The 27,442-nt window shown below is 52.5% G+C and overlaps 1 protein-coding gene across 7 annotated transcripts in view; it reads left to right on the forward strand.

The window, feature by feature from the left end:
* Window positions 1-19,054, forward strand: part of AUTS2 (activator of transcription and developmental regulator AUTS2) — a 1,118,163-nt gene extending 1,099,109 nt beyond the window's left edge. For all 7 annotated transcript variants that reach the window (XM_086691880.1, XM_086691883.1, XM_086691882.1 and 4 more), the window contains 8 exons: window positions 619-690; window positions 1,905-1,934; window positions 3,654-3,725; window positions 8,047-8,188; window positions 11,071-11,148; window positions 12,020-12,103; window positions 13,253-13,475; window positions 15,844-19,054. In XM_086691880.1, the coding sequence (XP_086548006.1) occupies window positions 619-690; window positions 1,905-1,934; window positions 3,654-3,725; window positions 8,047-8,188; window positions 11,071-11,148; window positions 12,020-12,103; window positions 13,253-13,475; window positions 15,844-17,086 (1,944 nt within the window). In that variant the 3' untranslated portion in view covers window positions 17,087-19,054. The remainder of the gene's footprint in view (window positions 1-618; window positions 691-1,904; window positions 1,935-3,653; window positions 3,726-8,046; window positions 8,189-11,070; window positions 11,149-12,019; window positions 12,104-13,252; window positions 13,476-15,843) is intronic.
* Window positions 19,055-27,442: the final 8,388 nt, after the last annotated feature.

The following is a 27,442-nucleotide window of genomic DNA, read 5'->3' on the forward strand; positions in this document are numbered from 1 at the left end:
ATTACCGTAGGAATCAGTGAATAGGAGATCTGTGCAGTCCCTGAATCAGGCCCGCTTGTTGCATCTCCACCCCCGCTAATGAGTAATGACTGAGCGTAATTCCTTGTTATCGTCTGCCGGTTAAAATTTAGAGTTAGCTTAATGTCTGTGAAACACTTGCAGTTATCCGATGAGGGGCACCTGGTACAGCAAATGGCCGCGACGTTCACGCAAGCAGTTCTTAGAGTGCTTGGTGGTAACGCAAAAGACACAGTGACAGGGCCGTCCGTGTGTCGGAAGAAGATGGAGTTGGGGGCATTGCTTTCACATGTTTCTTCTCTTTGGTCCTGTGCTGCTTATTGCGGTGAGAAGTGACGTGGTCCACGTCTCCGCTTTTGGATGCCTTCCCTAGACAGGGCAAAGTCGGGTCAGGGTCCCCGGAGAAACTAGGGAGCGGGTCCTCTTGAAGAACATGTGTGATCAACTGGGGGAGATGCCTCTGTGAACTCTCGTCTTCCAGAATGAAACAAACAAACGAAATCGACGTTTGACTTGCATTATTTTAGAAGGAAAAGAAAGATCTTGCTTTTCAGGTCATGTGTTCTATGCCTCCTAAGCTGTGGTCTGATTAATTTGTAGACCTCCAACCCTATCGATGTTGCTGCTCGACCCGGGACCGTCCCGCACACTCTGCTCCAGAAGGACCCGAGGGTACGTAGAAGAAAGTCAGGCTCGGTCACAGGTAACGCCAGGGTCTGTTTGTTTCTGCGGGCCAGCCGGCCCAGGTCACGCACCTTCCTCAGCCCATCTGAGCGAGCTGCCGTGGGAGCTGTTCCTTCTAGTTTGTGCAAGAAAATGCCAGTCACTCTTAGAGAACAAAATCTCCCCTGCTCCCTTGTGGCTGATGACACAAGGGGAGCAGCTCGCCAGCAGGGGAGAAGACAAATGGCTTGTGGTCCAAGCCCAGGAAGTGGGCACTATCAGCTTGTGTAGTTTCTGTTTGACCAATCTTCTCTGTCTACGTCCCCTTACATATTCTCACCGAAGAAGTAACTGTAAAATGTTTTGAATGGAAAAGCATGAAGCACTTTTCTTCCTGGACGTCACAGGACCCTCTCCCCGCACCGCCCCCAACCCCAACAGCACTCCTGGCTCACTTGTAATGCAGAATCCTCCTCTGACCTGAGTCAAATGTCCCTCGCGCTTTGGTTATGTCACTCGTTCATAACGCGCACCTCCACCGCCTCTCAAAAACAATTGGAAGATCTACAAAAGATGCAGTCTTGTCTCGTGGGTTGTTACTTACGTTTGGCTTTAGAGTAAATGTGGACAGACGGTGACTTTTTACAACATCGTCTTCTTCCCTGGCTAAGGGCCAGTCAGAAACTGATGACCAGAGTTAGGTAGAAGTTAAAAATGAACTAGCTACGTAAGTATTTTTACGATGTTTAGTGAACCTTTCAAAAGTGTGTAATACCTCTAAGTAGTGTGCGGTCATCACATGGAGTGCGTTGGTTCCACCTTACGTCTGGAGAGGCCAGCTCTCCCAGAAACCCCTGGGTACCCAGGCTTCTAGGTCTACGGTCCGGAGGCCGTCCTCCCTTAGAACCCAGGCGGTGTGGTTAGAAGGGCTGTTCAGATGTATAATGTGAGCAAATCATGTTGCCGGAGGGCAAATTGCTATTGATTAAACTTGGTCGGGGGGCTTGTCAGCGTGGACGTGCCCAGGCTTGTGAAGTGGGGGAAGGGACGCTTGGCACTTTTGATCGTGTGAAAATGGGTTAATTATTCTCTAAAAGGGCTTCATTTAAAAGTAAAATTCTAACATTTTAATTTCCCCTCCTAATGAAGCACTACAAATTTGTTAATTAGAGCAATTGTTTGAGTGACAGGCATGTAACCGAGTTGTCATTTTCTCTTCACAGTTGACAGATCCTTTCAGACCTATGTTAAGGGTAAGAGAGCTTCTTCTAGAACTGTTTTGCAACCTCTGTTTGACTCCCTGCGGGTTAAAAATACAAATCCATTACAGGGAAACAAGCCATAGAAACGCTGGAATAAAATGTTGGGAGGAGAGTGGCTGGGCTTTTCAGGTAGTGTAATTGGAAATGGCCCACATTGTGTTGCTTTGAGTGTTGGAGGAAGCCAGGCCATTGAGGGAAAGCAAACAGCACATTCAACTGAGGCACCGTATCTTGTTGGTATGGCTGCTGAAAGCTTGACTACTGGGAACGTACGTGGGAAGTCTTCAGCTAAAGGCAGAAATTAGGATTTCACTGAGCTCTGTTGTCTCTCCTGCACCTAGAAGAGATAGATAGATAGATAGATAGATAGATAGATAGATAGATAGATCGATCCATCTATTTATCTGGGCTGGTGGCTGCCTCATTCTGTGGTACGTGATGTTGACCCTCAGAGCCATTCAACCTATTTCTCTGGTGCAGAAGAGGGACATACTAAGCATTGGTTTTGTTAATGTCTTGGTTGGTCTGGAGAGTGGCCAAGAGATGACCTCTGAATAAACGCTGACTTACTGGGGAGGGGGATGGTCGGACGGAAGATGGATGGATGGATAGATTTCCAGCTACACTTAACTCATTTCTGGCGCCTCTCATCAGAGAATTCAATTTCTCCAAAGCGAAACAAAGGAGAACTGTGTCATCACGTAGGTGATTTCAGATGACCCATGATTTCATGACACGGGAACTGACCCCAGACTTGGATTTAAGGATATCTTTCAGAAACAGCTCCTTAATATAGAAACCAGAAGCGTCTGTCCTTTGCCGATGTAGGAATGGGGCAGCGCTTCCTCTCATCTGGCCTGTAGTTACTGAGCGCGTGTCGGGAGCTTATGAGTAGGTTACGCAACAAGACTACAAACCGATTGGCAGGAGGTGGTCCCTGCCCTCCAGGGTGGTAAGACAGCTCACTCAGTTACTCCTCTGCTTGGAAAGCAAGACATGAACTGATCTGAGAGACATGGCTTGATACACTCCCAGACGTGACGGCAGCAGAGGCCTAGAGCACAGGAAGGAACCAGCTCTCTTTGTTTCTTCTCTTTTCACTTGGGAACAGGCGGCACCCAAGAACACCAATGGGTAGTTGACTCTTAGCGAAGCGTTTGTGGGAACAGGGCTTCAATGGAAATGTGAATTTCTTTGTTCCGCTCTGGGGGTTAACACAAAACCGCGTTGGGGGAGGCCACGCGGGTTCTTCTGTACCCTCTCTTGTTTTGAACCGATTCACAGACGCTCCCTAATTAGCTCTTCTGAACAGCCGATTTGCCTGGTAGCATGGCCGCATTTGTTAGGTACAGCTTCCCCCTCTCCCGCTCTGCCAGCTGGCACCAGAAAAGAAAGAAGAGACACAGAGTGGGGCTCGGGCTTTTGCCATCTTGTGCTCGGTAACCGGGGAGGTCCCCGTCAAGTGTGGCTTTCTGAGCAGTGGCTTCCAGCTCGGGCCCCAAGGGAAGGAGGGGCAGAGCTGACCGGGGTTCCCTGAGGCCTGGGCCCCGGGCAGCCGCTAAGAGAGGGCACTTGGAGGGGGGACTGAGCACAACCGGGCCGTGAAAAAGAGCGTCTGCAGCCAAAATCTGCTGAAAAGCTCTGAAGGAATTGGGAGATGCTGTTCTCTGGAAGGTCTTCTTGTGACCACATTGCTCTTTGTTGTTCCAGAAACCAGGGAAGTGGTGTGCTATGCATGTTCACATCGCCTGGCAAATCTACCACCACCAACAGAAAGTCAAGGTCAGTCTTGCCTTCCTGGTCTGGCGGGGGAAGGGGGCAGGGGGACAGGAGCATGGGGCGGGGGCGGGGGGGGTGGGGGGGATCTCCGGATGGAGGAAGGAGGCATTTAAACAGCTTCTAAAGATCCACTGGCAAGAAGATGCTATTAGGAAATCTTACTATTAATTGGGGAAACCACCAATAAAATGATAAAATAGGAATAAACCAAGAACTCCCTGATGGTTTTTTTTTTTTCCTTTTAGAGGATTTTGTCATCATATTGATCCAAATTAGATTAAATCCTGAAAAAAGGGGTAATCTAATTATAGCAACCACGTGTTTATACAGAAAATAACAGTGTCTGGGAACAGCCACACATGGAAGTTTTCATTTCTGTAAGATTTGGTGCATTGGTTTCATTTTATGACTTTGAGAAGCTGATAGAGCCCGTGAGACCCTATGGGATGCTACTAAGCTTCCATCAGCAACATGTGGTGTTAAGAATTTCTTGAGGTGCCTGGGTGGCTCAGTTGGTTAAGTGTCTGACTTCAGCTCAAGGTCATGACCTCGTGGTTCGTGGGTTCGAACCCCGCATCATGCTCTGTGCTAACAGCTCAGAGCCTGGAGCCTGCTTCTGATTCCGTGTCTCTCTCTCTCTCTCTCTCTCTCTCTCTCTCTCTGCCCCTCCCCTGCTTATGCTCTCTCTCTCTCTCTCCTTCTCAAAAATAAGCAAACATTAAAAAAAAAGAAACCTAAAAAAATAAAAAAAGAATTTCTCTTTCAGACGTCGTGTTTGGTTCGCAGTGACCTTAGTCATCTTGATGACCAGTGACACAGGTTAGAAAACAGTCAGTACCTGTCAGAACCACCTCCGGCCCGTTACCCTGCAGATTATTTTGCTTCCTTTGGCTGTGTTTTTGTCACACAGATGAATACTACCTTCCGCTTTTCCAGCCATTTACGTTCTAGCCATTAGATTGCTGACAATTAAGAAGGTGGGGCAACTCTGAAACCCCCATATTTGAGGGGCGCCTGGGTGGCTCAGTCAGCTAAGCGTCCAACTTCGGCTCAGGTCACGATCTCGCGGTTCGTGATAGGGTCAAGAGCCTTCTGCAGGAGACCACATCACTGGCTGACATAGTTGTAACAGAAATAACTGACAAGTTCAGATTTAGTGTCTGTGTAAGTGTGCCTAGAAAACTGGGGGAAGACGACCGATCAAGCAATTCCAGTAAGCTTCAGTTAATCCATTTTTTCACGAACAAGCGTTTAGTGCTAACGGCCTCCGTGAGAATAAGAAGCCTATAGGAGCACCTGGGTGGCTTCGTCAGTTAGACAACCAATGCTTGGTTTCAGCTGACCTGTCATGATCTTACTGTTCTTGAGTTCGAGCCCCGCATCAGTGCAGAACCTGCTTAGGATTCTCTCCCTCTCTCTCTCTCCCTCTTTTTCTGCCCCGCCCCCTGCTCGCTGGCTCTGTCTCTGAATAAATAAATAACTTAAAAAAAAAAAAAAAGCTGATAAATAAAGGAGGGAGGGAGAGCTGGTTGTCACAGAAATATTTTGTTTTGTTTTGTTTCATTTATTTTGAGAGGGACCCCAAGCAGGGGAGGGGCAGAGACACAGGGAGACGCAGAATCCGAAGCAGGCTCCGGGCTCTGAGCTGTCAGCCCAGAGCCCGACGCGGGGCTTTAACTCACGAACCGTGAGATCATCACGACCTGACCTGAACTTGGCCGCTAAAACCGACTGAGCCACCCAGGCGCCCCTGTTTTCTTTTTTAATGATTAAATGATTGAAAACGACAACAACAACCTAGCTGAAAGTTAAAAAGCCGACCTCAAGAAATGAGGTCACTAAGCTATTTTGCTTCGGTGCCAAGTACCTGCTTTCCTGCTCTTTCCCCTAACGTCCCGTCAGTGAGTTTTGCTCACTTTTATTTTATTGTTAGGCGAGGTTTAATTGGAAACCTGATGGTTTAGCAAACCTGCGTGCTTAGGGCGCTGACTAAATTTTGACACTCAGGCCAGTTCCCTTTCTGTTCTGGAGGATGGCGATTAGCGGATCGGTAGGTGAGACTCAACCCTCCTCGTAGCTCCTTCGGTTACAAGCGATGAAGGGTGTTGTATGTGCTACTTTAGCAACTTCCTCCCCGTGAAGGTGTCCCCGGCGACTAAAACCTTCGTTATCTCAATTCAATTAGGAAGCCATCTTGCACACGAAGACGGCTGCTCATCTCCCCTTCCCAGCGAGCTCTTTGTAATCCCCAGGTGCCATCCGCTTGGATGGCTTCGTGGACCTAAATTGTGGTTAATGTGCTGTGTTGTGTACCGTGCAGTATTAGCACCAAATAATCTGGCAACCAAATTAAAAGAGGCACTCAGAAGATTTTCAAGGATTTATAGTGAATTAGAAGCTCGGGTTTGGGGTCTGGCTATTACTGCCCTGTGGATTTGTGCAGAAATGGCATTGTCCCCTTGCCTGTAGTGGGCGTTTCCTCATTCTGTTAGTACTCCCCAAATAGCACCTGCAGATTACTTCGGGTGCCAGGCTCAGAGGGCCCTCACCCACCCTGCTGTCTAGTTGCCCAGCACTCTCCAGCGACCATACCCACGTACACATGAGAAGCGATGGAACGTGCTATCCGCTTCCGGCTGGAAGTGATCAGGGACGTTTCATCTCGAGTGGGCACAGCAGATGAGTGGGTGAGGGAAGGGCGTACTTCGGTCGTCCCGGATTCTCGCGCAAGCTAGCCCAGAGGCCTCCTGTTGACTTTAGTATACAGTGGCAGACACGAGGGAGTTTGAGGTGGTGCAGGCCCAAATGGACTGTGAGCGTCAGTCGGGTGGCAGAGGTTGGAGGAGTGGGTCAGAATCAGGCGAAGGGCCGTGAAGGATGGGAGCCTGGCGGGCGGGGAGGGCCAGGCAGGGGGACGGGCACAGGGAGGGAAGCATGGAGCCTCCAGCACCCCCCCGCCGGGGCGGGGGACAGGGTTGATGCTCATCAGGGGAGGCGTGAGATTCAGAGAGAAGGTTGCTGAGGATTAAGAAGGTGGGGCAACTCTGAAACCCCCATTTTTGAGGGGCGCCTGGGTGGCCCCGTCACTTAACCGTCCGACTTCGGCTCAGGTCATGATCTCGCAGTTTATGATCTTGAGCCCCGTGTCCAACTCTGTGCTGACGCTCGGAGCCTGGAGCCTGCTTCAGATTCTCTGCCTCTCTCCCTCCCTCTCTGCCCCTCCCCTGCTCGCACTCTGTCTCTCTCAAAAATAAACAAACATTAAAAAAATCTTCTTTAAAAAAGAAAACCCCGTATTTGAGACCGCTACTGGCCTGAAGAATGGCGCCACAGTGCAGAAGGGAGGAAACGATGAGCCAGTTTCTACAGCCTTCCAGAAAGGTGAACGGAGAGTAGCTTGAGGGTGGATACATACAACTGGGTGGAAACAGAGCGATGGCAGCTGATGGCAAGTGCTTCGCAAGAGGAGAAGTTCTGGTGGTGCCTGCGTGGCTCAGTCACTTAAGCATCCGACTCTTGGTTTCGGCTCAGGTCATGATCTCACAGTTCATAAGTTCAAGCTTATGTCAAGGACCTTGGGCTCTGCGCTGACAGCGTGGAGCCTGTATGGGATTCTCTCTCCCTCTCTGCTGTCTCTCAAAAACAAAAACAAAAAACGAGAAGTTCTCGATGGTTCACTGGCTGATCTCTTCCTCAGGGAGTCGTGGGGCAGGGGCAAGAAAAAGACCCCTGTTCGTTAAATGAGTACCCCTGCTTTGTTGCTGTTTGTTTTTGTTTTTGTTTTAATATGTAACAATGAGCATCTGAAAATTAGCTTGTAGCGTGCAAATATTTCATCATAACTTCCCGTTACTAATGTACTGTGATCTATTAGAGTACAGCATAGAGTCATTAACGATTAATTTGCACAGCAGATTATTCATGCAGAATTCCTAATAAAATGAGCTTTGAAATACTATCATTTAAAAACTTGCTAAAATGGGCCTTTACAGCAAATAATAAACTGTTTCGGAGTGGTGGCGAGTTTGAATCAAGGGTTTTATTCCTCAGGCCGTATGACCTCACAGACGGAACACTGGCCCCGTCCGGACGCAGGCCCCACTAGCCCCTCGTAGGTTGACCTGCTTTTCTGGCATTCGAGGGTGAGGTGCTTTGTGGGCTGTTGTTCTCCCAGCTTTTGTAAACTTGAACCTGACTGTAGCACGCAGCCCAAGAGCACCATTCACAGAGTCTCCTTTCTCCATCTCTGCCTCTTCGCTGAGATCGTTCTTCCCTGCCGTTCCTCTTGGGGTTTCATCTTTTCTTTTTCCCCTTTTTCCCCTAGAAACAGATGCAGTCAGACCCACATAAGCTGGACTTCGGATTGAAACCCGAGTTCCTGAGCCGCCCCCCAGGCCCCAGCCTCTTCGGAGCCATCCACCACCCCCATGACCTGGCCCGGCCTTCAACTTTGTTCTCTGCCGCTGGTGAGTTCCGAGCTGGAGGAAAGAGTTTTTGTTGAAGAGAACTCTTCTCTTCAAAGAGGAATGTTGTTCGCAGGTACGATTTCTGGGACGCCTGGGTGGCTCAGTCGGTTAGGCATCCGACTTCGGCTCGGGTGATGATCTCATGGTCCGTGAGTTCGAGCCCCGCATCGGGCTCTGGGCTGACAGCTTGGAGCCTGGAGCCCGCTTCAGATTTTGTGTCTCCCTCTCTCTCTGACCCTCCCCCGTTCATGCTCTGTCTCAAAAATAAATAAGCATTAAAAAAAAAACCCAAAACTACAATTTCTGCCAGCTTGCAAGGCAACATCCCAGTACGTCTAGGGAGACGGACCCTTCTTCACTGATACGCCCTCTTTCATTACAGAGAGAAAAAAAGATCATCTTTCTCTTCGGGGCCTCATGTTGCTTCGGCTCATTATTTGATCATAGAAAACTTGCAGGACGGGGTAGAAACACCTGAGGGATCTGTTCATTAACCTTCGAATGCCTCCTAGGTGTGCCAAAGCGGGGGCAGTTGGAACTGGGGGTCACTGCGTCAGAGAACGACCCGTTTCCGCTCCAAGGACATACAGACAAAAGGCAGCGGACACACAGCCGTAAGGTGCATCAGGAAACAAGAACAGCCCTCTCGGGATCAGAGGAGCCTTACCATCCAGGCCTTGGAAAGCCATTTTGCCGCACAGAGCTCCGCTCACTAATACTTGCAAATGGCGACGCTGCGCTCAATCTGGTGACGAGCTTCATAACTTCATACCCACCGTGCTAAGTAGAATTTATTCTTCTGGACATAAATATTCACGGGGCTCCCCGTTCCTGGTCCGGAGGGAACAAGTTTCACATCCATCCTGCCTGCTGCCTTCCCAGGCTTTTATCCAAGACTCATTTTGGGTTGACCTAAGGCTCTTCCATTCAGAAAGAGAGAGACTCCCCCATTGCAAGAAATCATCATTATAATGGGCCTTGTTGCCAAAGCAAGTGAGTCACCCTTGAGGGTAGATGGAATTTGCTAAGGTCTCAGGTTTTGCTCTGTGAGTTCTGTCTAGGGACGTATTTGAAAGCTTTGTTACCATGGCACCTAGGCTCTGAGACAGAGCTACACTAAGAGCAATTTTTGGAGAGAAATAGAGAGATTTCTCCCTGGCTTCCGTTTGAGCCAAGTGGATGAATTGGCTGCTTTTGCTTCAATAATTCTGGAACTGCAAGGCACCCCTGGGGGCCCTGGGCTGAGCAGAGCTCCCAATCTTCATCGAAGCATTAATTAGCTTGTACTACACAGGCTGTGCAGCCACATTTTTATTTAGCTGGCAACACTGTTAACACCTAATGAATATTCTGGACCGTGTTCGCTTGGTAGAGATGGAGTATCATTTTTGCATTGCCTGGGTGGAGTTATCGATAAGTCACCGTCCAGGACTGAACGGATGACTCCTCAGGTGCCTTCCAATTCTCTGAGTCCGTGACTGTGACAGACGTCCTCCCGGGTTCCATGGCTTCCTCCACGCCCGAGGCCCCACGAAGACCTTGTAGTCCAGGGAGCAGTGACCCAGAGCATCAACTGAGTTCACAGGGTTTCGGGAGGGACAGCACTCCTCCATTTGATCTGTCTTCCTGAGGGAATTTATAGTCGTTTGTAGCAACTTAGACAAAATGCAAGAGATTGTGGAGAAGTGAAAAGTCTCTTCATGGAGGCCCTGTGTATACATCCGTTCCGGGAGGCCATCTTTCTCGGTATGAGCATCACTGGATTTTGCCCCCGAATGATAATTTGGTGAAACTTTGAGCCGCGGTGTCTAATTCACACACGCACGTGTTAAATGCAGCCACTTTCAGCTTGCTGTTGGGCACTGATGCCTGAAATAAGCTTAGGACGCTCCCTCCGGTGAGCCCGGCCAGTCTCTTCTCTGAAGCCGGGCCTGCCGCCCCGGGAGCCGGGATGCCCTCAGCCTTTAGGAATGTGGGCCTCCCCTGCCTCCTGTGCACGCACCCTGTGTCTGTCCTCTCCCTCTTGCCTTCCCCCGCTTCCTCCAGGAAAAGGAGGCTGTGGCATCTTGAAGAAACACATTCTGATGGGGAAACCAAAGGAAAGGAGACGGCTGAACTAGCACTAAGGTCCCTGGCGGGCAGGTTACTGGTGTCCACAAACACGGACCAAAGGAGCTTTTCCTAGCACCGAAGCCGGAGAGCTGCCTGAAGGCACTCACGTCCTGTCACCTGGTGCAACGCACGATCCCGGGTTCCGTAGGGCCAGGCCTTGTAACGCCCTTCCTGACAGCTAACACGTGCCTCGGGAAAGGGGTTCCGTGGGGCAAGGCACCGTGGCCCGGACCCACCGCTGCGCGACAGCCACTCCCAAGGACCGTAAAATGTGGTTTCAGGCTCAGTGTTCCTCAGAGTGAAAGACCTGCCCCCCCAACATGCTCCGCGAAGAAAGTATCCCGTGGCCAAATGCTCCCCTTTCAGAAAACGAGCCCAGGAACACGCTAACGGCTCTGAGAAGTCCTTCAGTGAAGAACCTCGCTTAGCACTTTGTAACTGGGCGTTTCTTCAAACTCCTTTGGTTACAGGATCACCCCCCTCGCCCCTACCCTTACGCTATCTCCCCACACTTCTCAGGCTGCGTGTCCGCATCTTGAAAAAGTAACGCCCCGTTTTGGGGGTGGCCAGCCCCGCCCGGAGAAAGGGCACGGCTGGGTTTTCTGCTCCCTAACAGGACCCTGTCGTCTCCCGGTGTGTGGCCGGGGTGCCCTTCCGTTAACGCGTTTCTTCCCGAGTGTTCTCCCGGGGCCCTGACGCAGTGAGGAGCCGGCCGCATGGTAGGAACTGGCATTCTGCGAAGCCTGACCCCACCATGTCTGACTTTCTAGGTGCTGCACACCCAACCGGGACCCCTTTCGGGCCACCGCCTCATCACAGCAACTTCCTTAACCCTGCCGCTCACCTGGGTGAGTTGCCCGCGGTGATGGGAAATGACGCGCGTGTCTCAGAAAACCTTTGTTTTCTGCTGTGCTTCCGGGCAAGTCGGCCATGGTCCTAGACACCTCCCTGACCACGTGGGGCGATGAGGGCCCTTGGGAACAAGTTTCAGCACCTGCTGTCCACCCTCGGGGTGTCTCAGCACCCCTGTTGCCACCTCCTTAAAGTAGTAGCTGCGTGCTCCATAGCCGTCCCACCCGAAGGGACTGATGGCACAGTGGGCACGTGCCCGGCCACCTCCGGGAATCCACGTTTACGATGGCCGCTTCCCACCCAGCGGGGCAAGGTGATGTGGTGAGGAGACATTGCCTGCTATGTTATAATCCCTTCTCCTTTCACCGTGAGTAGGTCTCCCTCGCAAAGGCGTACGCTTTCTTTGTGGCCTTGATTTATTTGATATTTCCTGCGAATGTGACAAGCAGGTGCAGGCAATGGTGTATACGCAGTGCAGCGACAGCGTGTATAATACGCACGACTTCGGCGCTTCGTCACTGAGAGACTCATTTTAAGATGTCATTTATTTGTTCTGTTAGAACTTACAGGGCAGGAGGGCGTCCTAAGACACTGCTGGGCCTGAGTGATAGTCCCCACCCGGCAAGAGGAATGGGGCAAAAGGCACAGTTCTGGAAAGACCGCTCTCGTAAATATTTTGCTAATCCAGTGCCCAAATCCGAGCGCACCGAAAACCTTTTGCGCAACCTGGTAGCAGCAGGAGGGACACGTCGGGTCCGAGTAGAGAGAGGGCGGGGCTCCCACATCTCTTTCCCACCTGCCTGGAAGCTCTTTGTGCTCCTCACTCAGTCCAGTCCAACCTTTTCCTTCCTCCCCATGTGTTTGCAGAGCCTTTTAACCGTCCGTCTACGTTCACTGGCCTCGCAGCGGTTGGTGGCAATGCCTTCGGGGGACTTGGAAATCCTTCAGTTAGTGAGTACCTCTAACTTTTTAAAATCCGCCCTGGACTCTTTGTCTCCTCTGATCTGTCTGTGGCTCAAGACCTTTCTAGCGAAAAGGAAACGATCCTCTTGGGAAACACATTGGCTTACATCACCGCAAAGGCAGGCCTCAGCGGTGGAGGTTAGGGGTGAGGGTGCATTTACGTCGAAAGCAACGTCTCAAGGGTAACCCATCGTGACTATGTCCTCCTGGGCATCAGGAGCAGTGACGTCACTGACTGAACTCCCAAAACATTGCTTAAGCTCAGTCTCCTCCGTATTCCATCCCTGCTATCCACGACTTTAGCCACAGTCCCATTGCAGGGGGGAATTTTGCACTCACCTGGCCTCTGGCATTATGGCACTGAGAGAACTTGACGGGAAATAGCGGGAAAACAGTACCAGGCTGAGGCTAGCTAGCTGGCAACACGTCATAGTCCATCATCTGGGAGGGCCATGTCGTTTTCGACGAAAAAAGTATCTAGAAGGGGAAGAGTTGTGGCACCTGCTCGTTTTTTAGTCACTGAATTCTCTAGCCGCTGAACACGCCACACGTTTACTTTCGTGCCATCCATAGATCATGTTCTCCTGGCCCCGGAGGCCCCAAGTCAACTCTAAGCTCGCCCTCCCGACTCTGTCCGGCGCGGAGACCTTCCGCGTCTGCTTAGGTCAAGGCCCTGCCCGGGCTGTGACGTCACCTGTCTCCGCCTGCTACCGCTGCGGGAGCAGCGGCGGTCCCATTCGCGGGGCTGTGGGTAGAGGCTCGGCTTGACCGTGCCTCCGTGCCGAGCGTTGTTCCTCCCAAGTCACCCCACGAGAGTGCACCACGCTCGGGGTTTCTGCATGCACCAGACGTGTTTGATGGGGCGCTCTTGACACCCATCTGGCCCCTTTCCTTTTTAAAGCTCCCCCTCCCGCCCCCCTCGCCTTTGGTTTAAGAACAAAAGCTGCGAGCTACCCCTCCAGCGTAGGACGAGCGCTCCTCTAATGAATCTGTTAATCTCCTTTCCTTTTCCAGCTCCCCATAATATGTATTCATTTTAACTCTGAGTGCTGTTAAAAGTTTTTTGGTAAGTACCTTCATTACGGCAGATTATATAATTTCTCTTAAACCTTTTTGTTCTCCACTTCACCATTTCAGCACCCAACTCAATGTTCGGCCACAAGGATGGCCCCAGTGTGCAGAACTTTAGCAGCCCTCACGAGCCCTGGAACCGGCTGCACCGAACGCCTCCGTCGTTCCCGACCCCTCCGCCCTGGCTGAAGCCAGGCGAGCTGGAGCGTAGCGCGTCCGCTGCAGCTCATGACAGAGATAGAGACGTAGATAAACGAGACTCATCTGTTAGTAAAGATGACAAAGAAAGGTACGGAAAGAAACCGTTCTCGAGCCCCAATGGGGAAGCCCGCTGGGTGCCAAGGGCAGCCGTCCACCCTCCCCGTCCCAGCCTCGTGCTCCAGCTGGCCCCGTGGCCTCAGCTCCTCGCTCCGCCCGAGGCCGGCCCCCAAGTCCCCGAGCGCACCCCCTCGGCCCCGTAGTGCACCGCGACCGTAGCATGAAATCGCAGCACAGCGAGAGCGTCCCGACTCAGACACAGATGCACACTTAGAGCCTCCGAGGTCCCTGTGAGCGTTAGCGTATCCAAATATAAATCTTGCTCTCAAAGACAGTGAGTTGGAGCTTTGGACCAAACACACACGGCATGAATCAATACCATATTTGCTTTCAAGTTCGTGCAGTCCATTAAATCATCCATAGGTTTTTTTCTCTGTCTCCCTCCCTCCCCGCCTCTCTCTCTCTCTCTCTCTCTTTCTTTTTGTTTGCTTTTAGAAAGTCACGTTTGCATTGTCTCGTCACATTTTTCTCAAATTTCGTTCAAACTCAAACCCTGGGCTCACAGATGACTAATAAAGTTTTGCAAACCTACACATAGAGGAGTGCCGGCAAGCATTTCTGGTGTGGGTTTTGTTTTGCCAGTGGATAATTAACCTGACTAACCATTTTTTTTTTTTTTTTTTTTAATCTCTGTGCTTGGTAACCCATGCCCGAAAAAGAAACGGCCTTAAAGAGGAAGACGTCTCAGAGCATTTTCTCTGAAGAATGTCATCCCTTTCTGATTTCTTTCTGTAGGAGACTTTCATTTTGAATGACCTGAAAAAAGCAGGGGAAAGACAAGATATGCTTGACAGAAAATACCTAATAACGCTCTGCTTTGGTACTTAAGTCTCAAATATCCAAATCTTCCAGTTTTCTTTACTATGTGTGGGGTGTATGTGTGTGTGTGTGTGTGTGTGTGTGTGTGTGTGTGTGTGCACGCGTGCTCACTAGTGATTGAAAAGAATTCAACTTTACGGACTCTGAATGTGTCCGATTAGTATGTGTTCCTCGGAGGTCATCCTTCTGATTTCTTTCTTAGAAAAGAAAAGAATCCATTTTTCCTTCAAGACAGTATGTTACAAATCTCTTACCCAGCGGAAGGACCGTTTATGGCGTTCAGCATTCAGCTGTCGACTGCCAAAGAGAGGCGGGCGCACCCGGCACCCGGAGCTTTGGGTAGCCTGCCAGGGCACAGAAGACCATGCGACAGCAAACCTTTCCACGTTTTTCTTAGTGGAGTCAAACGGCCTTTTGGATTAAAGTCAGGAAACTTAGTAAAACACACTCTTCTTTGTCCGTCACCTTTTAGACTCTTCTCTTCCTCTTCTTAGCCTTGCATGCTGGCTATAGAGACCAGATCCGCAGGGGAACCCTCCTTAATTCTCTCGCCGCAGACTACCCTCGCCTGGGAGCCTTGCTGCTACCGGGCCGGCGAGGCATCTTGCTCCTCCCCTTGGCCACGTCCTGTCTCGGGGCTGTCCCCACGACACGCCCAGGCCTGTCTTACGTCTCCCAAGTCGGCCTCTGTTGTCCTTCTGTCGCTCTGAATCTTCTGCCCTGTGCTCTTAAGTCCCTCATCCCAAACGGGTCCCCCAAGTTCTTGTTCCACACTTCCATTCACAGGGGCTCTTAAAGTGGTTCTCCATTTGTCCCCCAAGGCCTGGGGACCCCACTCTGCCTCCCAGCTTCCCTCCCATCTTCTCAGATTCGGGCTTTCTTGCCCTTCCTAAGGTATAAGTGCTATTTGGGACCCCCAGGCCCTGACGTCATGGTCTCCCTTCAAAGCCCCCTCACATGCTGTGCCCCAGAGATCACTCTGCATCTGTGCCCTTGGCTGTGACGCAGGTCCCTCGTCCCGATGCCGGGAGATCGAAGCCCCTTGCACCCTTCCTCCCTCTGGCTCTGTTATCGCAAAGATCGTCTTTGCATTTGGGCTCTTAGAACTTTCTTCTTACCACTCAGTGACCCTAGGAATCCAGACAGGCAGGCTGTGTTGCCACATCACTGTTGGCCACGTTGGTCCATTTCCACCCTCCGAAAGCGCTTCGTCTGTGGCCTTGACGGAGGCACGTGAATCTCACATGCAGAGAGAATTGTTTCCCCCTCAGACTCTCCCACCTGCCCCCCACCCCCACCCGCCCCAGCGCCAGTGCCTTGTCCCCAGAAAGCTTCCGTGAAAGGCTAGGTGAGTAAGGTCAGGGTGGCTGGTTTTGCCACGCGAAGGGCACATCCGGCTGCCTCAGTGACCACGGGAGCCAGACCCGAGCCTCTCTCCCACCACCATTTCATTGGCAGCCCCTCCCCAGGCCGGCAAGCCCATTTCATCTGCTTCTCTGTGTCCCTCTTTTCTTCCGCAGGGAAAGCGTTGAGAAAAGACACTCCAGCCACCCTTCACCAGCACCTATCCTCCCAGTGAGCACCCTGGGACATAACCGTAGCTCCGCTGAACAGATCAGGGGTCATTTGAACACTGAGGCTCGCGAGAAAGACAAATCCAAAGAGAGGGAGAGAGACCACTCGGAATCCCGCAAGGACCTGACCGCCGACGAGCACAAGGCGAAGGAGGGCCACCTGCCGGAGAAGGACGGCCACGAGGGGCGAGCCACGGGCGAAGAGGCCAAGCAGCTGGCCCGGGTGCCGTCACCCTACGTGCGGACCCCCGTGGTGGAGAGCGCCAGGCCCAACAGCACCTCGAGCCGCGAGGCCGAGCAGCGCAAGAGCGAGCCGGCCTACGAGAACCCCAAGAAGAGCTCGGAGGTCAAGGTGAAGGAGGAGCGCAAGGAAGACCACGACCTGCCTCCGGAGGCCCCGCAGACCCACCGGTCTTCGGAGCCACCTCCTCCAAACTCCTCGTCCAGCGTGCACCCGGGGCCCCTGGCCTCGATGCCCATGACGGTGGGGGTGACGGGCATTCACCCCATGAACAGCATCAGCAGCCTGGACAGGACTCGCATGATGACCCCGTTCATGGGCATCAGCCCCATCCCGGGCGGAGAGCGGTTCCCGTACCCTTCTTTCCACTGGGACCCCATACGGGACCCTCTGAGGGATCCCTACCGAGAACTTGACATTCACCGGAGAGACCCGCTGGGCAGGGACTTCCTGCTGAGGAACGACCCTCTGCACCGTCTCTCGACGCCGCGGCTCTACGAAGCCGATCGCTCCTTCAGGGACAGGGAGCCTCACGATTACAACCACCACCACCACCACCACCACCACCCTCTGTCTGTGGACCCTCGGCGGGAGCACGAGCGCGGGGCTCACCTGGAAGAGCGGGAGCGCTTGCACATGCTCAGAGAAGACTACGAACACACACGGCTCCACCCCGTGCACCCCGCCTCCCTGGACGGACACCTGCCGCACCCCAGCCTCCTCACCCCGGGGCTCCCCAGCATGCACTACCCCAGGATCAGCCCCACCGCGGGGCACCAGAACGGACTGCTCAACAAGACCCCCCCGACGGCGGCGCTGAGCGCGCCCCCCCCGCTCATTTCCACGCTGGGGGGCCGCCCGGTCTCCCCCAGAAGGACTACCCCTCTGTCTGCAGAGATGAGGGAGAGGCCTCCTTCCCACACCCTGAAGGATATCGAAGCTCGGTAAGGAGGGCAGGACGCGAGGGAGGAAAGAGAAGCCCTTGCACACCAACAGGGCGCCAGACCGGAGACGGGGAGCCAGCGCGGGCCCACCAGACTGGGGTGGGGGGGGCCGCACGCCCCGCCTCCTCCCCTTGTAAAAAATGTATAGGCTCCAGTGCAGATTTTGAAATGTTTTTTTTTTTTTTTTTTTGTATATCATATGTTGAAATTTTTCAGATCTTTCAGCCAAGTCCTATGTTCTCATGTCTCTAACTCTTTTGGTTTCTTGCATAAGACTTTTTGATTTGAACCAAAACAGTGAAGACAACAGACACACAGCGACGCGGTGGTGACTGGGGGAGAGACAAACAGCGGTCCACGCAGCCCATCGTGCGAAGCTCCTTCAGATGAGAAAGGAAGGCCGTGTACATAGCTATGTAAAAATACACACACACAGAAAAAACGAAAAACGAAACACAAAAACACATTGCTTCGTGAGCTAATGGTTCATATATGCAAAGGGTAAGATAAAAGCTTTACTTTGTATAAATGTAAATAGATCAAGAGTAAGTAACATAATACATTAATACTTCTTAAAATGTGCTATTTGCAAACTTAATATCAGCGAGTGCAGTCGGCTACGGCTGCGTTCCCATATATTGTTATAGACAGCTAAACCCTTCAACTATGCAATGAATGTTAGGGCTTTTCACAAAAGCCCTCCTAACTCAAAGGAGCCTTTTCAGATCCATTTACAACATACTTAAGGTCATATTTTCCCTGAACAAGCGCTTACGTGATAGGACTCTGTTTTCCTTGCTTGTTTTTTTTTCCAAACGGAGAAACATCCTATTTTGCAAATCGGACCCGGGCTGAAACTTGGCTCGCGAAGTTAAACTGCTCGCGGGCCGTGGGGGGGTGGGGGTGGGGGGTGGGGGGTGGGGGTGGGGTGGAGCACAGCCCCCGGGAAAGAGAGCCGAGGGCCTGAACACCCAGTGCCAGGGAGGATGGGAGCTGTCAGACGCCAAAATCAGGGGACACAGGTCGCCACCATCAGTCACGTGACTTCACACACACCTCATGTGGGAACCATGCGTGTTTTAGTGTGTCCTGTTTCCTGTCTGTACACGCCTCCTCGGTTTGTAATGAGATTCGATTACATCCAAACACATCCTGAAAGAAAGCTTCACGTTTTCTCAGATGATGGATATGTTTTCACTGTTTTCAATAACTGATGGGTTTAAGGTGCACGTTTCCTAATGTGACTCGCTGTGTTCCAGTTGGTAATAAAGTCTGGGAAATAGCCGGCAGGTCGACCTTGGGGAGCCATGGAGAGTTACAGAGGGTGAGCAGTGGCAGAGACAAAGTTCTGTGTGTGCGTGTGTTTTTAATTTTGCACCAACCTTAATGTGTCTTCATACTTTTATAATACATTAAGCCTCTTGTCTACATATTTGGAGAGAATATGACTTTACTAGCAGAGAAATACAATATATCTTGTCTACTGGACTGTAAAATATATGTATGAAATAAAATTAGTTCCATTGGGTCCTTCTAGTATATTAAAGTGCTATCTGATGTTGTTATCCTGTTTTTGCAAAAAAGAAAAAAAAAGTTAACTACAGACCATTGTTTCTAATAAGCAGAGAGATCTATTTTAGTAGTAAACTGAAGGTTTAGTTGTGAGCTTCAGATTTTGTGAACTCCAGATGTTGTGTAGTGTTTTTTTTTTTTTTTTAAAGACAACAACTAAAAAGAAAAAAAAAAAAACCCCAAGGAATATATACACTGGAACTATAGTGGTAGCTCTCGGTATTGTAAAGAGATTGTTCTATACAGACCTTTTTGCTGTTTACCCTGTATGTAATAAAGTCCTTTCTAGACCCTCTGTGAAAAGACGCGTGAAAACCGACTGAGTTTTCAGCATGTTCTCATCGGCGGAGCCTTCTTGTGTAATGTAAACTGTGCCATGTTATTAAAAAATGTGAACCAAGCTTCCAGCTGCTTGTTTGTGTGAGAATGGCCATCGTTACCTTAGGGAAGAAGCCATACGTGCAAGACCGGGCTCTTGGAAAAGAAACACCTTGAACCCAGCCCGAGTGAGGACGCGAGGCTGACCTACGGCGGCCGGTCGCCCTCCCTAACGCAGTTAGTGACCCGGCCGGTTAGGTTCTGTAAACGTTTGCGCCCCACACGGTCAGTTGTGGATCTTACGTTCTTTTTTTACTTTCGTTTTTTGGGATGGTGGCAACAACGAGCCGTTAAGTCACGGGAAGGTACTTTCGGATCTTGCGGGGGATGTACGCACGGGCCGAGGTGGCCGCCGTGCCACCTCGCGTCTGGGGCCCGCCTCAGAGCCCCTCTGCATTCGCTTTCTCTGCATCGGTGACAGATCTGATTTCGGGCCTCTGACAACAGTCATTGCTTGCTTGTTCCTTTGCGTTTCAATCTGTGGATTCGGTCAGTTGTATGTTACTTAAGACCTTCCCGGTATTTTTTTTTTTTTTTTCCTGTCTCCGCTCTCTGTGTCTCGTTGAATTACATGGCCTGTCCCTCATCGGTTTGCAGACTTCCCCCTCGTCCTCTGAAATCTGTTTTGTTTTTCCAAGATGTAAAAAACTGTCGACCTGATGAAATTGCTGTTTGGATGAGATTGTTTGGATTGGTGTTATCTTTCTGGGGACAAGACAAAAGCGGCCCGGGTCAGCGGGACGTGGGCGGCTGCTGTCTGGGGAATCCGAGCACAAGTGGCCAGGGAGGGTGTTTGGGAAGCGGGGTGGGCACCGGAAGACCGTCCTGGCGGGAGAGCTGGGCTCGGGCAGAGCAAGGGGTTTCCCGAATAAAGACCCGCTCCTGTTGGCTCTGCTCCTGCGTTCATATCCCGACTCCCAGACCAGAGAAAATAACCCGAAGAAAAACTAGAGGATCGGAAAACACGACAAACGCTGTTTTTCCGAATGGGCCAGTTCTCGGGACCTTCCAGACCCTGCGTCTCGGCGGCGGCTTGATTCGCTGTGCCCGGCAGACCTTCCCGCGTCCCCTTCTCCGTGCACCTCTCTGCATGTCCCATCTGCCGTGTGAGAACGTAGAGGAGTCAGACTCTCAAATCAGTCATGGTATTTAATCCCTGGGGCCTTATTCATCTCAACCTTTGCATCTTTCCCCTCTAATTACGTTCAGCTCCCCGGCATTGATGGGTACTAGCACCAATTTGATTTCCTGCTAACCTATAGATGCTCTAATTATCTCCACAGCCTTTGACTGACAATGATCTTGTTACCTCCTAATGGTAACAGACAAGTAAAGCAGCAAATATAATGATGCAATAATTACCATTTGGGATGGATATTCGCAACGGCGTTTGCTGTTTATCCCTCCTTCTGCCTCAATCAAGGTGGATGAGAGGAAATCAGATGTGACTGCTGATGTTATATACGTCTGCAGCATAAAAAGACGCGCAGGGCGGCATCTCACGGTGCCAATCAGCCCCGCGGCTGCGGGGTGCTCGACACCTCCGGAGTTCAGATCCGTGGCATCGAATCGGCTGAAGGCAGAGGCCAGCGAAGGTGACGCGGGCTTTTTCACATTATTTTTTAAACGTCCCGGCCATTCCTTCCTACGAATTTCCGAGCGATTGATTAGACGTTGGAAAGCTTTCAGATAGGGCCGTTTGTCATTTGGGAAATCATAGCATCAGAGACGGCCCCACACTGTGAAGTGCCGGCCGGCCTTCGGCCCCGATCCCAAGTACAAAGCAAGATTGTGACATCTCACGTCCCAACTGCCGGAAGCTTCTGATAAGGAGCTTGGACCAGCAGTCAGGGGTCCAGCGGCCGCCCCTGGGCCTTCCGTTCTCAGCGACCTCGAATCCCGGAACCTCTCTGGAACTGTTTCTTAATGAGCCCATCCGAACGTAACGAAAAGACGTGCAGGCGGTGAGCCCAGCGGACGGGGGGCAGGGCCAGCGGAAACCACAGACCGGAGCGGGCCCGGCCCACGAAGAGAAAGCCGCTTTAGCCATTTTTTTTACAAACTCGGTGCGGTTACAGTGTCGTGGAAAGAGCGGGAAGATCGTGAAGATCGGCTGCCATAGTTGGTGGGACTGACGGGGGTGGGTTGGTGTTCCTCACGGGCTGGGGGAGGGGAGCTAGGGCAGCGTCGCTGGGGTCTCGACCTACCCTCCTACCCAAAGCATCCACTGACTCAGAACACTGAACCCAGAAGCCTCCAAAGCCTGTGTTCCTGTGCAGGGTGCACAAACGGGCCTCAGTTCCCTCCACTGTAACTTGAACGTGTCGGCTGATATTTACGGCTCTTCAAGCTCTGTTTGGATTTTGTATCTGTGCTGGGCCTTGGGTTCTGCTTTAAAACTTTTTTTTTTTTCTTTTTTTTACACCTCCTCACACCCTGTACGACTCCCAGTGCATCTTGGCAACTTCTTTGGTGATCTGCAGAACCTCTCCGCTCTCCCCCAAAGGCCCTGGTGTCAGAACCTGAGCCACCAAGGAGGTCAGACTCCACCATCTCCAGGAAGCCCCCTCCCCCCACCCAGTGCCTCATCTTACACTGACCCCTCCTCCTGGAGGCCTCCCGGCTTGAGCTCCCTCCACCCTTTTTCAAGTTTATTTATTTTGAGAGAGCATGAGCAGGAGAGGGGCAGAAAGAGGGAGAGAGAGAATCCCAAGCAGGCTCCATGCTGTGAGCTTAGAGCCCAACGTGGGGCTCGATCCCACGACCCTGGATCGTGACCTGAGCCGAAATCCAGTCGGATGTGCAACCGACTGAGCCACCCGGGGGGCCCCTCCCCCAGATTTTAGAGGAGGCTGAGACACTGGGCCGAGGGAGGAACGCTGTGATCTCTCGTCCCACAGCTGCGCCCCCTCTCTAACCCGCCCTTCAGGCTGCTGCTGGCTCCATTCCCATAGATCCCGGGGGCCCAAGCCACCCCGGACTTCCCACTTGGCCTTCGAGGTCCTGTCCCTCTAGTGCCCAGGGACCTGCCAGCTTCATCTCCACATGCCTTCCCCAGATCACACTGGCCACTCCTGCTCCTGTGTCTTTGTTCCCGCTGCTGTCTCTTCTCCATCTGCTCCAGGAGGTCCGCTTCAAAGACCTTCACCTCCAGGAAGCCTCCCCTTGCTACACTGCGCCCCCCCCCCCCATCATAGTTAACTGCTTAGACTGGCGTTTCTCAAAGTGTGGTTCCGGGGTCGGGGCGCCTGGGTGGCGCAGTCGGGTAAGCGTCCGACTTCAGCCAGGTCACGATCTCGCGTCCGTGAGTTTGAGCCCCTCGTCGGGCTCTGGGCTGATGGCTCAGAGCCTGGAGCCTGTTTCCGATTCTGTGTCTCCCTCTCTCTCTGTCCCTCCCCCGTTCATGCTCTGTCTCTCTCTGTCCCAAAAATAAATAAACGTTGAAAAAAAAAAAAAATTTTAAAAAGTGTGGTTCCGGGGCCAATGGCAGCACTAACTGGGAATTTGTTAGAAATACAAATTCTTGGGGCACCTGGGTGGCTCGGTGGGTTAAGTGACCAAATTCGGCTCAGGTCATGATCTCACCGGTGGTGAGTTCGAGCCCCGTGCGAGGCTCTGTGCTGACAGCTCGGAGCCTGGAGCCTGCTTCCGATTCTGTGTCTCCCTCTCTCTCTGCCCCTCCCCCACTCACGCTCTGTCTCTCCTGTCTCAAAAATAAGTAAACATTACAAAAAAATAAATACAAATTCTCAGCCCCCTGCTTCCAACCTCCTGAATCTGGAACTCTGAGGCCCAGTGATACGTTTTGCAGCAAGCCCTCCCGGTGGTTCTGATGCATAATCAAGTTTGAGAACCACTGGATTCAACCATGTGAGAAGGGAAAGTTCTGGTCAAAAGCTGCAGGAAGCATCCTCGAGTAACAGAAAATGATCCTGGGAGAGACGCTGTGTTTTCTTGGACTTCCTAGCCTGACCCATGATCCTGCTGGACTGCAGAGAGGTTGCAAGCTTGTTCGAGCTGGAAAGGCATGGTCCACTCCCTGATTCCTCACTGGTGTGCTGCTGATTCATCTGTCACTAATGGCGTGAAATGCGCAGAGTTTTGCCTCCCCTTGGCGGTAATGACCGTAGTCGGTGCTGAGTGCTTTTTGCACGCACTGTTCTAAGTGCCGTTCACGTGGATTATCTCCCTGAAGGTTTTCAAAGGCCCTTATACGTCATACCCCCGACTGGACAAGTGAGAAAAGCGAGGCCCAGAGAGATGAGATCATTTGCCCGCGTTCAAGTGCATAACCTAGATCCAAACCTGATCAGTCTCCCTCTAGATCCCGCACCATAACCGGGGCCCTTATCACCGAAGAAAGGCATGCCGAGTGAATGAGCCACGTAAGCAACATTTGCAGGGACATCATTTATTCCTTAACACTCACTTGTAATTAGCACCATATACATTCCAGAGGCTGCAGACTGCCTGCCTGGAATGAATGAACGGATGAATGAGTGAGTGCACGAATGAATGAATGGAAAACAAGAGGACTGAGCATTGCTCAGTGCTGAGACTATGCCATGAACCAAGGATTATGATGAACCCAGGTCTGTACATCTAAGGCCGATTTTTTAAAACTAAGCGTCTTGTGTGGTCCAAAGCAGCCCAACAGCCTGTTGGATTTGGCCCAGAATGATTTTAGAATATAGAAATCTTATATAGGCAAACCGGAAGTCGAGCCCCCACGGAGCCCTTGTTCCCAAGGGACCACGTGGCCTGAGCTGCCTGCAGCCCTGGGCTCCCAGACCTGCCACAGCCCCCTACACAGTGGCCTTCCACGTGAGGCTGATGTCAATGTCGCTGTGGATACGTGCAAATGGTTAATACAAAAGTTCTTGAAAATACAGTTTTCTTGGGGCGCCTGGCTGGCTCAGTCCGTCGGGCATCGGACTTTGGCTCAGATCACGATCTCGCGGTCCGTGAGTTCGAGCCCCGCGTCGGGCTCTGTGCCGACAGCTCGGAGCCTGGAGCCTGCTTCGGATTCTGTCTCCCTCTCGCTCTCTGCCCCTCCCCCGCTCGTGCTCGCTCACCCTCTCAAAAATAAATGTTAAAAAACAATTTTAAAAAGGAAAGTAAATTTTTCTCACATCTATGTATTAAAGTAAAACCCAAGTTCCAGGCAATGAAGTAATAAAGACTGCCAGTCTTTGGCAGTAATAAACCAGCATGCCTCTGTTACTTGGCATTTCCCTCCATTCCCCTGGGTCTTCACCCTGGTGGGTCTGTCATCACACAGCTAAAGATGCCACCTGCTATAGTTCCCACACCTATGGTTCCCGCTACATCAGCGGGCGTGGAATAAATGGATACTTGGCAGGTGCTGACGGTGTTCTGTTGGCCAGACCCATGCTGGGGGGCTGGGGCTCTGGAAGGAGCCCAAAGGACAGGCCCCTCCCTCCCTGGTGGGCTGATATCCGGGAGAAGGCAACCAGCGGACGTGTTAATTGCAGGAGGAGAGAGTGCAAAACACGGTGTGGAAACCACTGAGAGAGGCCGCCTCCCGAGAACTCATTTCTTTTTCTTTTTTTTTTTAATGTTTATTTATTTTGAGAGAGAGAGAGAGAGAGAATCCCAAGCAGACTCCATGCTCAACGCAGAGCCCGACACGGGGCTTGATCTCACGCCCATGAGATCAACGACCTGAGCCGAAATCAGAAGTCGGACGCTTCACCGACCGAACCACCCAGGCGCCCGTCGGGAAGGCATTTTCAAGGACCTCGTTGAGTTAAGGAAATGAAGCCCCCATTTCAGCCAGGTTTCGCGGCAGCCTCCACTCCCGGGTATCCCCAAACCCCCCTCACCTCTGGGAGGCCTGTAAAGTATGGCCTCTACCCATGAGAATTGCCACTGGGTGGGAGAGGTGTTGCTGTCTACTTCCTGGCGTCCCGCTAAGGGCCCAGCGATGGGGCCTCCCCATCCCTCCTGGACTGTGCCTGAGGGCAGAGGGGCGAATGGGGAAGGACGACGGATTTGACCTGGGTCCACCGCTGCCTCCCCACAGGCCTCGGTTTCCGCATCTCGAAAATGGGAAGGAGGCAGGAGACGGGACGTCCAACAATTTCTCTTTCAGTTCCGACAGGTTATGTTTCTGTGGTGGGGTAGAATTTTATTTGCTAATGGTCAAGGGAGGAAAGAAATGCCAAGATAAAAACCAGGAAAAATCACGGGAAGGAGACCGAAAGCCAAATCCAGAGAGGCCTTCCTTGGGGGCCCGAGACCAAGGGTCTCGTGTGCTGGGACTTTGCACTCTGTCCTGTGAGCAGCAGAGCACTACCGAACTTGCTGTTAAAAGCAACATCTCCGGGAGATTTGTCTGGTGCCAGTGGGGACAGAGTCCCCTAAGAAATGACGCCACAGCCCCGAACGCCCCAGGAGTTCTATTTCTGGCTTCGGCCCGGAGCCTGAGGGGGAGCGGCCTCCGTTCCCCTCTCCAGAGACCCAGGGGAGGCCCCCACAGGGGCTTTGGGACACTGTGCATCTGTGGTCCCCCCAAGGGTCGCTCATGCCTTTACCCTGTCTCCTGGCCTCCTCGCCTACACCCTCGGGGGTCCAGAAGCTGCCCCAAACCACCTTAAATCTCCCCGTCCCGACTCAGAGCCTCAGCACGGCCCTGTGCCCTGGACCTGGGCAGGGACTTCCTCTGCCTCTGCTTACTCCCCTCGGGTCCTCTGCTGCTCCGTGTCCCCTCCGTTCAGCCCCACGCTCATCGTCCCCTGGTCCTCTGGTCCCTGGTGGCACAACGCCCTTTTTCCACCTGCTCTTGCCTGGGCTTTCCCTTCTCCCTCCTGCTCGCCCGGAGGAGCTGGGGTGGGGGGACCCTGCTGGCCCGAAGGCGGCAAGGTGACCTTGCTCTGAGAATCGCTCCCTGCCCCTCCACCAAGCCCCAAACTCCTGGGGGCAAAGCTTTGCTCACTGCTCCCCACTGGGTCCCTGCAGGCTTCCCGCCCACCTGCCTTCTGGCCAACACGCTTATGGTCACTCCCTGGGCTCTTCGGTCATCAATGGCTCAGCTCCTCCTGACTCCCGTCACACGCTGCCCCTCGTGGCAGTCACTCCCTGCACAGCACCCCCCCCCCCTCCACACCACCACAGGCCTATGCTGCCCGCCCTTGCCCACCTCCCCCTCCTGGGTCCTCTTTCCCCACTGCCCTCCTGCCCGTGTGCTCTCTCCCCTCCCACTCACTGGAACCGCTTGGCACTGGAACCGTGGTTAGACACGGCTCTGGCCCCTCCAGGCCGGGCCACCCGGGCCACAGTGACTGTCCCCCCCCCCCCCCCGCCACCCCCAAGTGACTGTCACGCCCGAGGGGTCAGGGTTGAGCATCTAAGACGGATTCCTGCAGTCTGGCCTTCTGGAAGAGGAGTTCGCCTCCGGTGAAGCTCTCTGGCAGCCAGCCTAGTGCCCAAAGCCACCGGTCGCCGGCACGGCAAGGCACAGACCCCAGCCTGCCTGTCTCCCAGGGAAGGACTGAGATCCTCTCCCAAATCAGGAAAACTCAGCTGGAGCCGTGGTTCTGTCACATCACATCCCGTTGTATCCCGGCCCCTGTCGACCCCAGGAAGGAGCTTAAAAGCCCCACTGCCCAAGGTCAGGATCTCTTTTCCGGAGACTCACCCTGCCTGTATCATTGCTGGACTCAGGCAAGAGAGGCCCTTTACCTGGATACACACACACACACACACACACACACACACAATCAAAGGGCATGTGGCCATCTCTGTCACCAGGAGCTGGCTGCAGCTGGCACCGTGGGACTACCACGTGGCCACCACTCCCCCCACCATCCTCTCAGGACACACAACCCCGGCCCCAGGGACCCGCGCTCCACACCTCTTGTCCTGTGTCCTCAGGACAAAAGGCCGCTGCTTCCGAATGCCATAAAGGCTATGGATTGCCCCGTGTCAGCACTGAAGACAGAGAGCAGGGAGGATTTGGGTGGTGGGCACACTTGGAGAAAAGAAGAAACCTATGTAATGAATGCGTCCAGCCCTCCCTCCCAAGATGGCATCAACACAATGGATTCTTGTGGAATGCGGTGTTATTTCCTGGAGCTGGGCTGCCACAGGCTCCCTTTCCTGGGTTTTCTGATTCATGGTTGGCGACGCGTTCGCGAGCTGGCAAGATACTCACAACATTGTGCATGCGGAATGGAGGAAGATTTTGCAATAATAGTTATTATTACTCTCATGTTTGTATTTTTATTTGAGAAAGAGAGTGCATGCAAGTAGGGGAGGGGCAGAGGGAGAGAGAGAGAGAGAGAGGGAGAGGGAGGGAGAGAATCTCAAGCAGGCTCCACGCTCAGTACGGACTGTGACACAGGGCTCTGGCCTACAGCCCGGGGATCACGACCTGAGCGGAAATCAA

The sequence above is a fragment of the Puma concolor genome, chromosome E3 (genome assembly GCF_028749965.1).
Source record: "Puma concolor isolate L17-30 chromosome E3, mPumCon1.1.hap2, whole genome shotgun sequence".
Taxonomy (NCBI): Eukaryota; Metazoa; Chordata; class Mammalia; order Carnivora; family Felidae; genus Puma; species Puma concolor.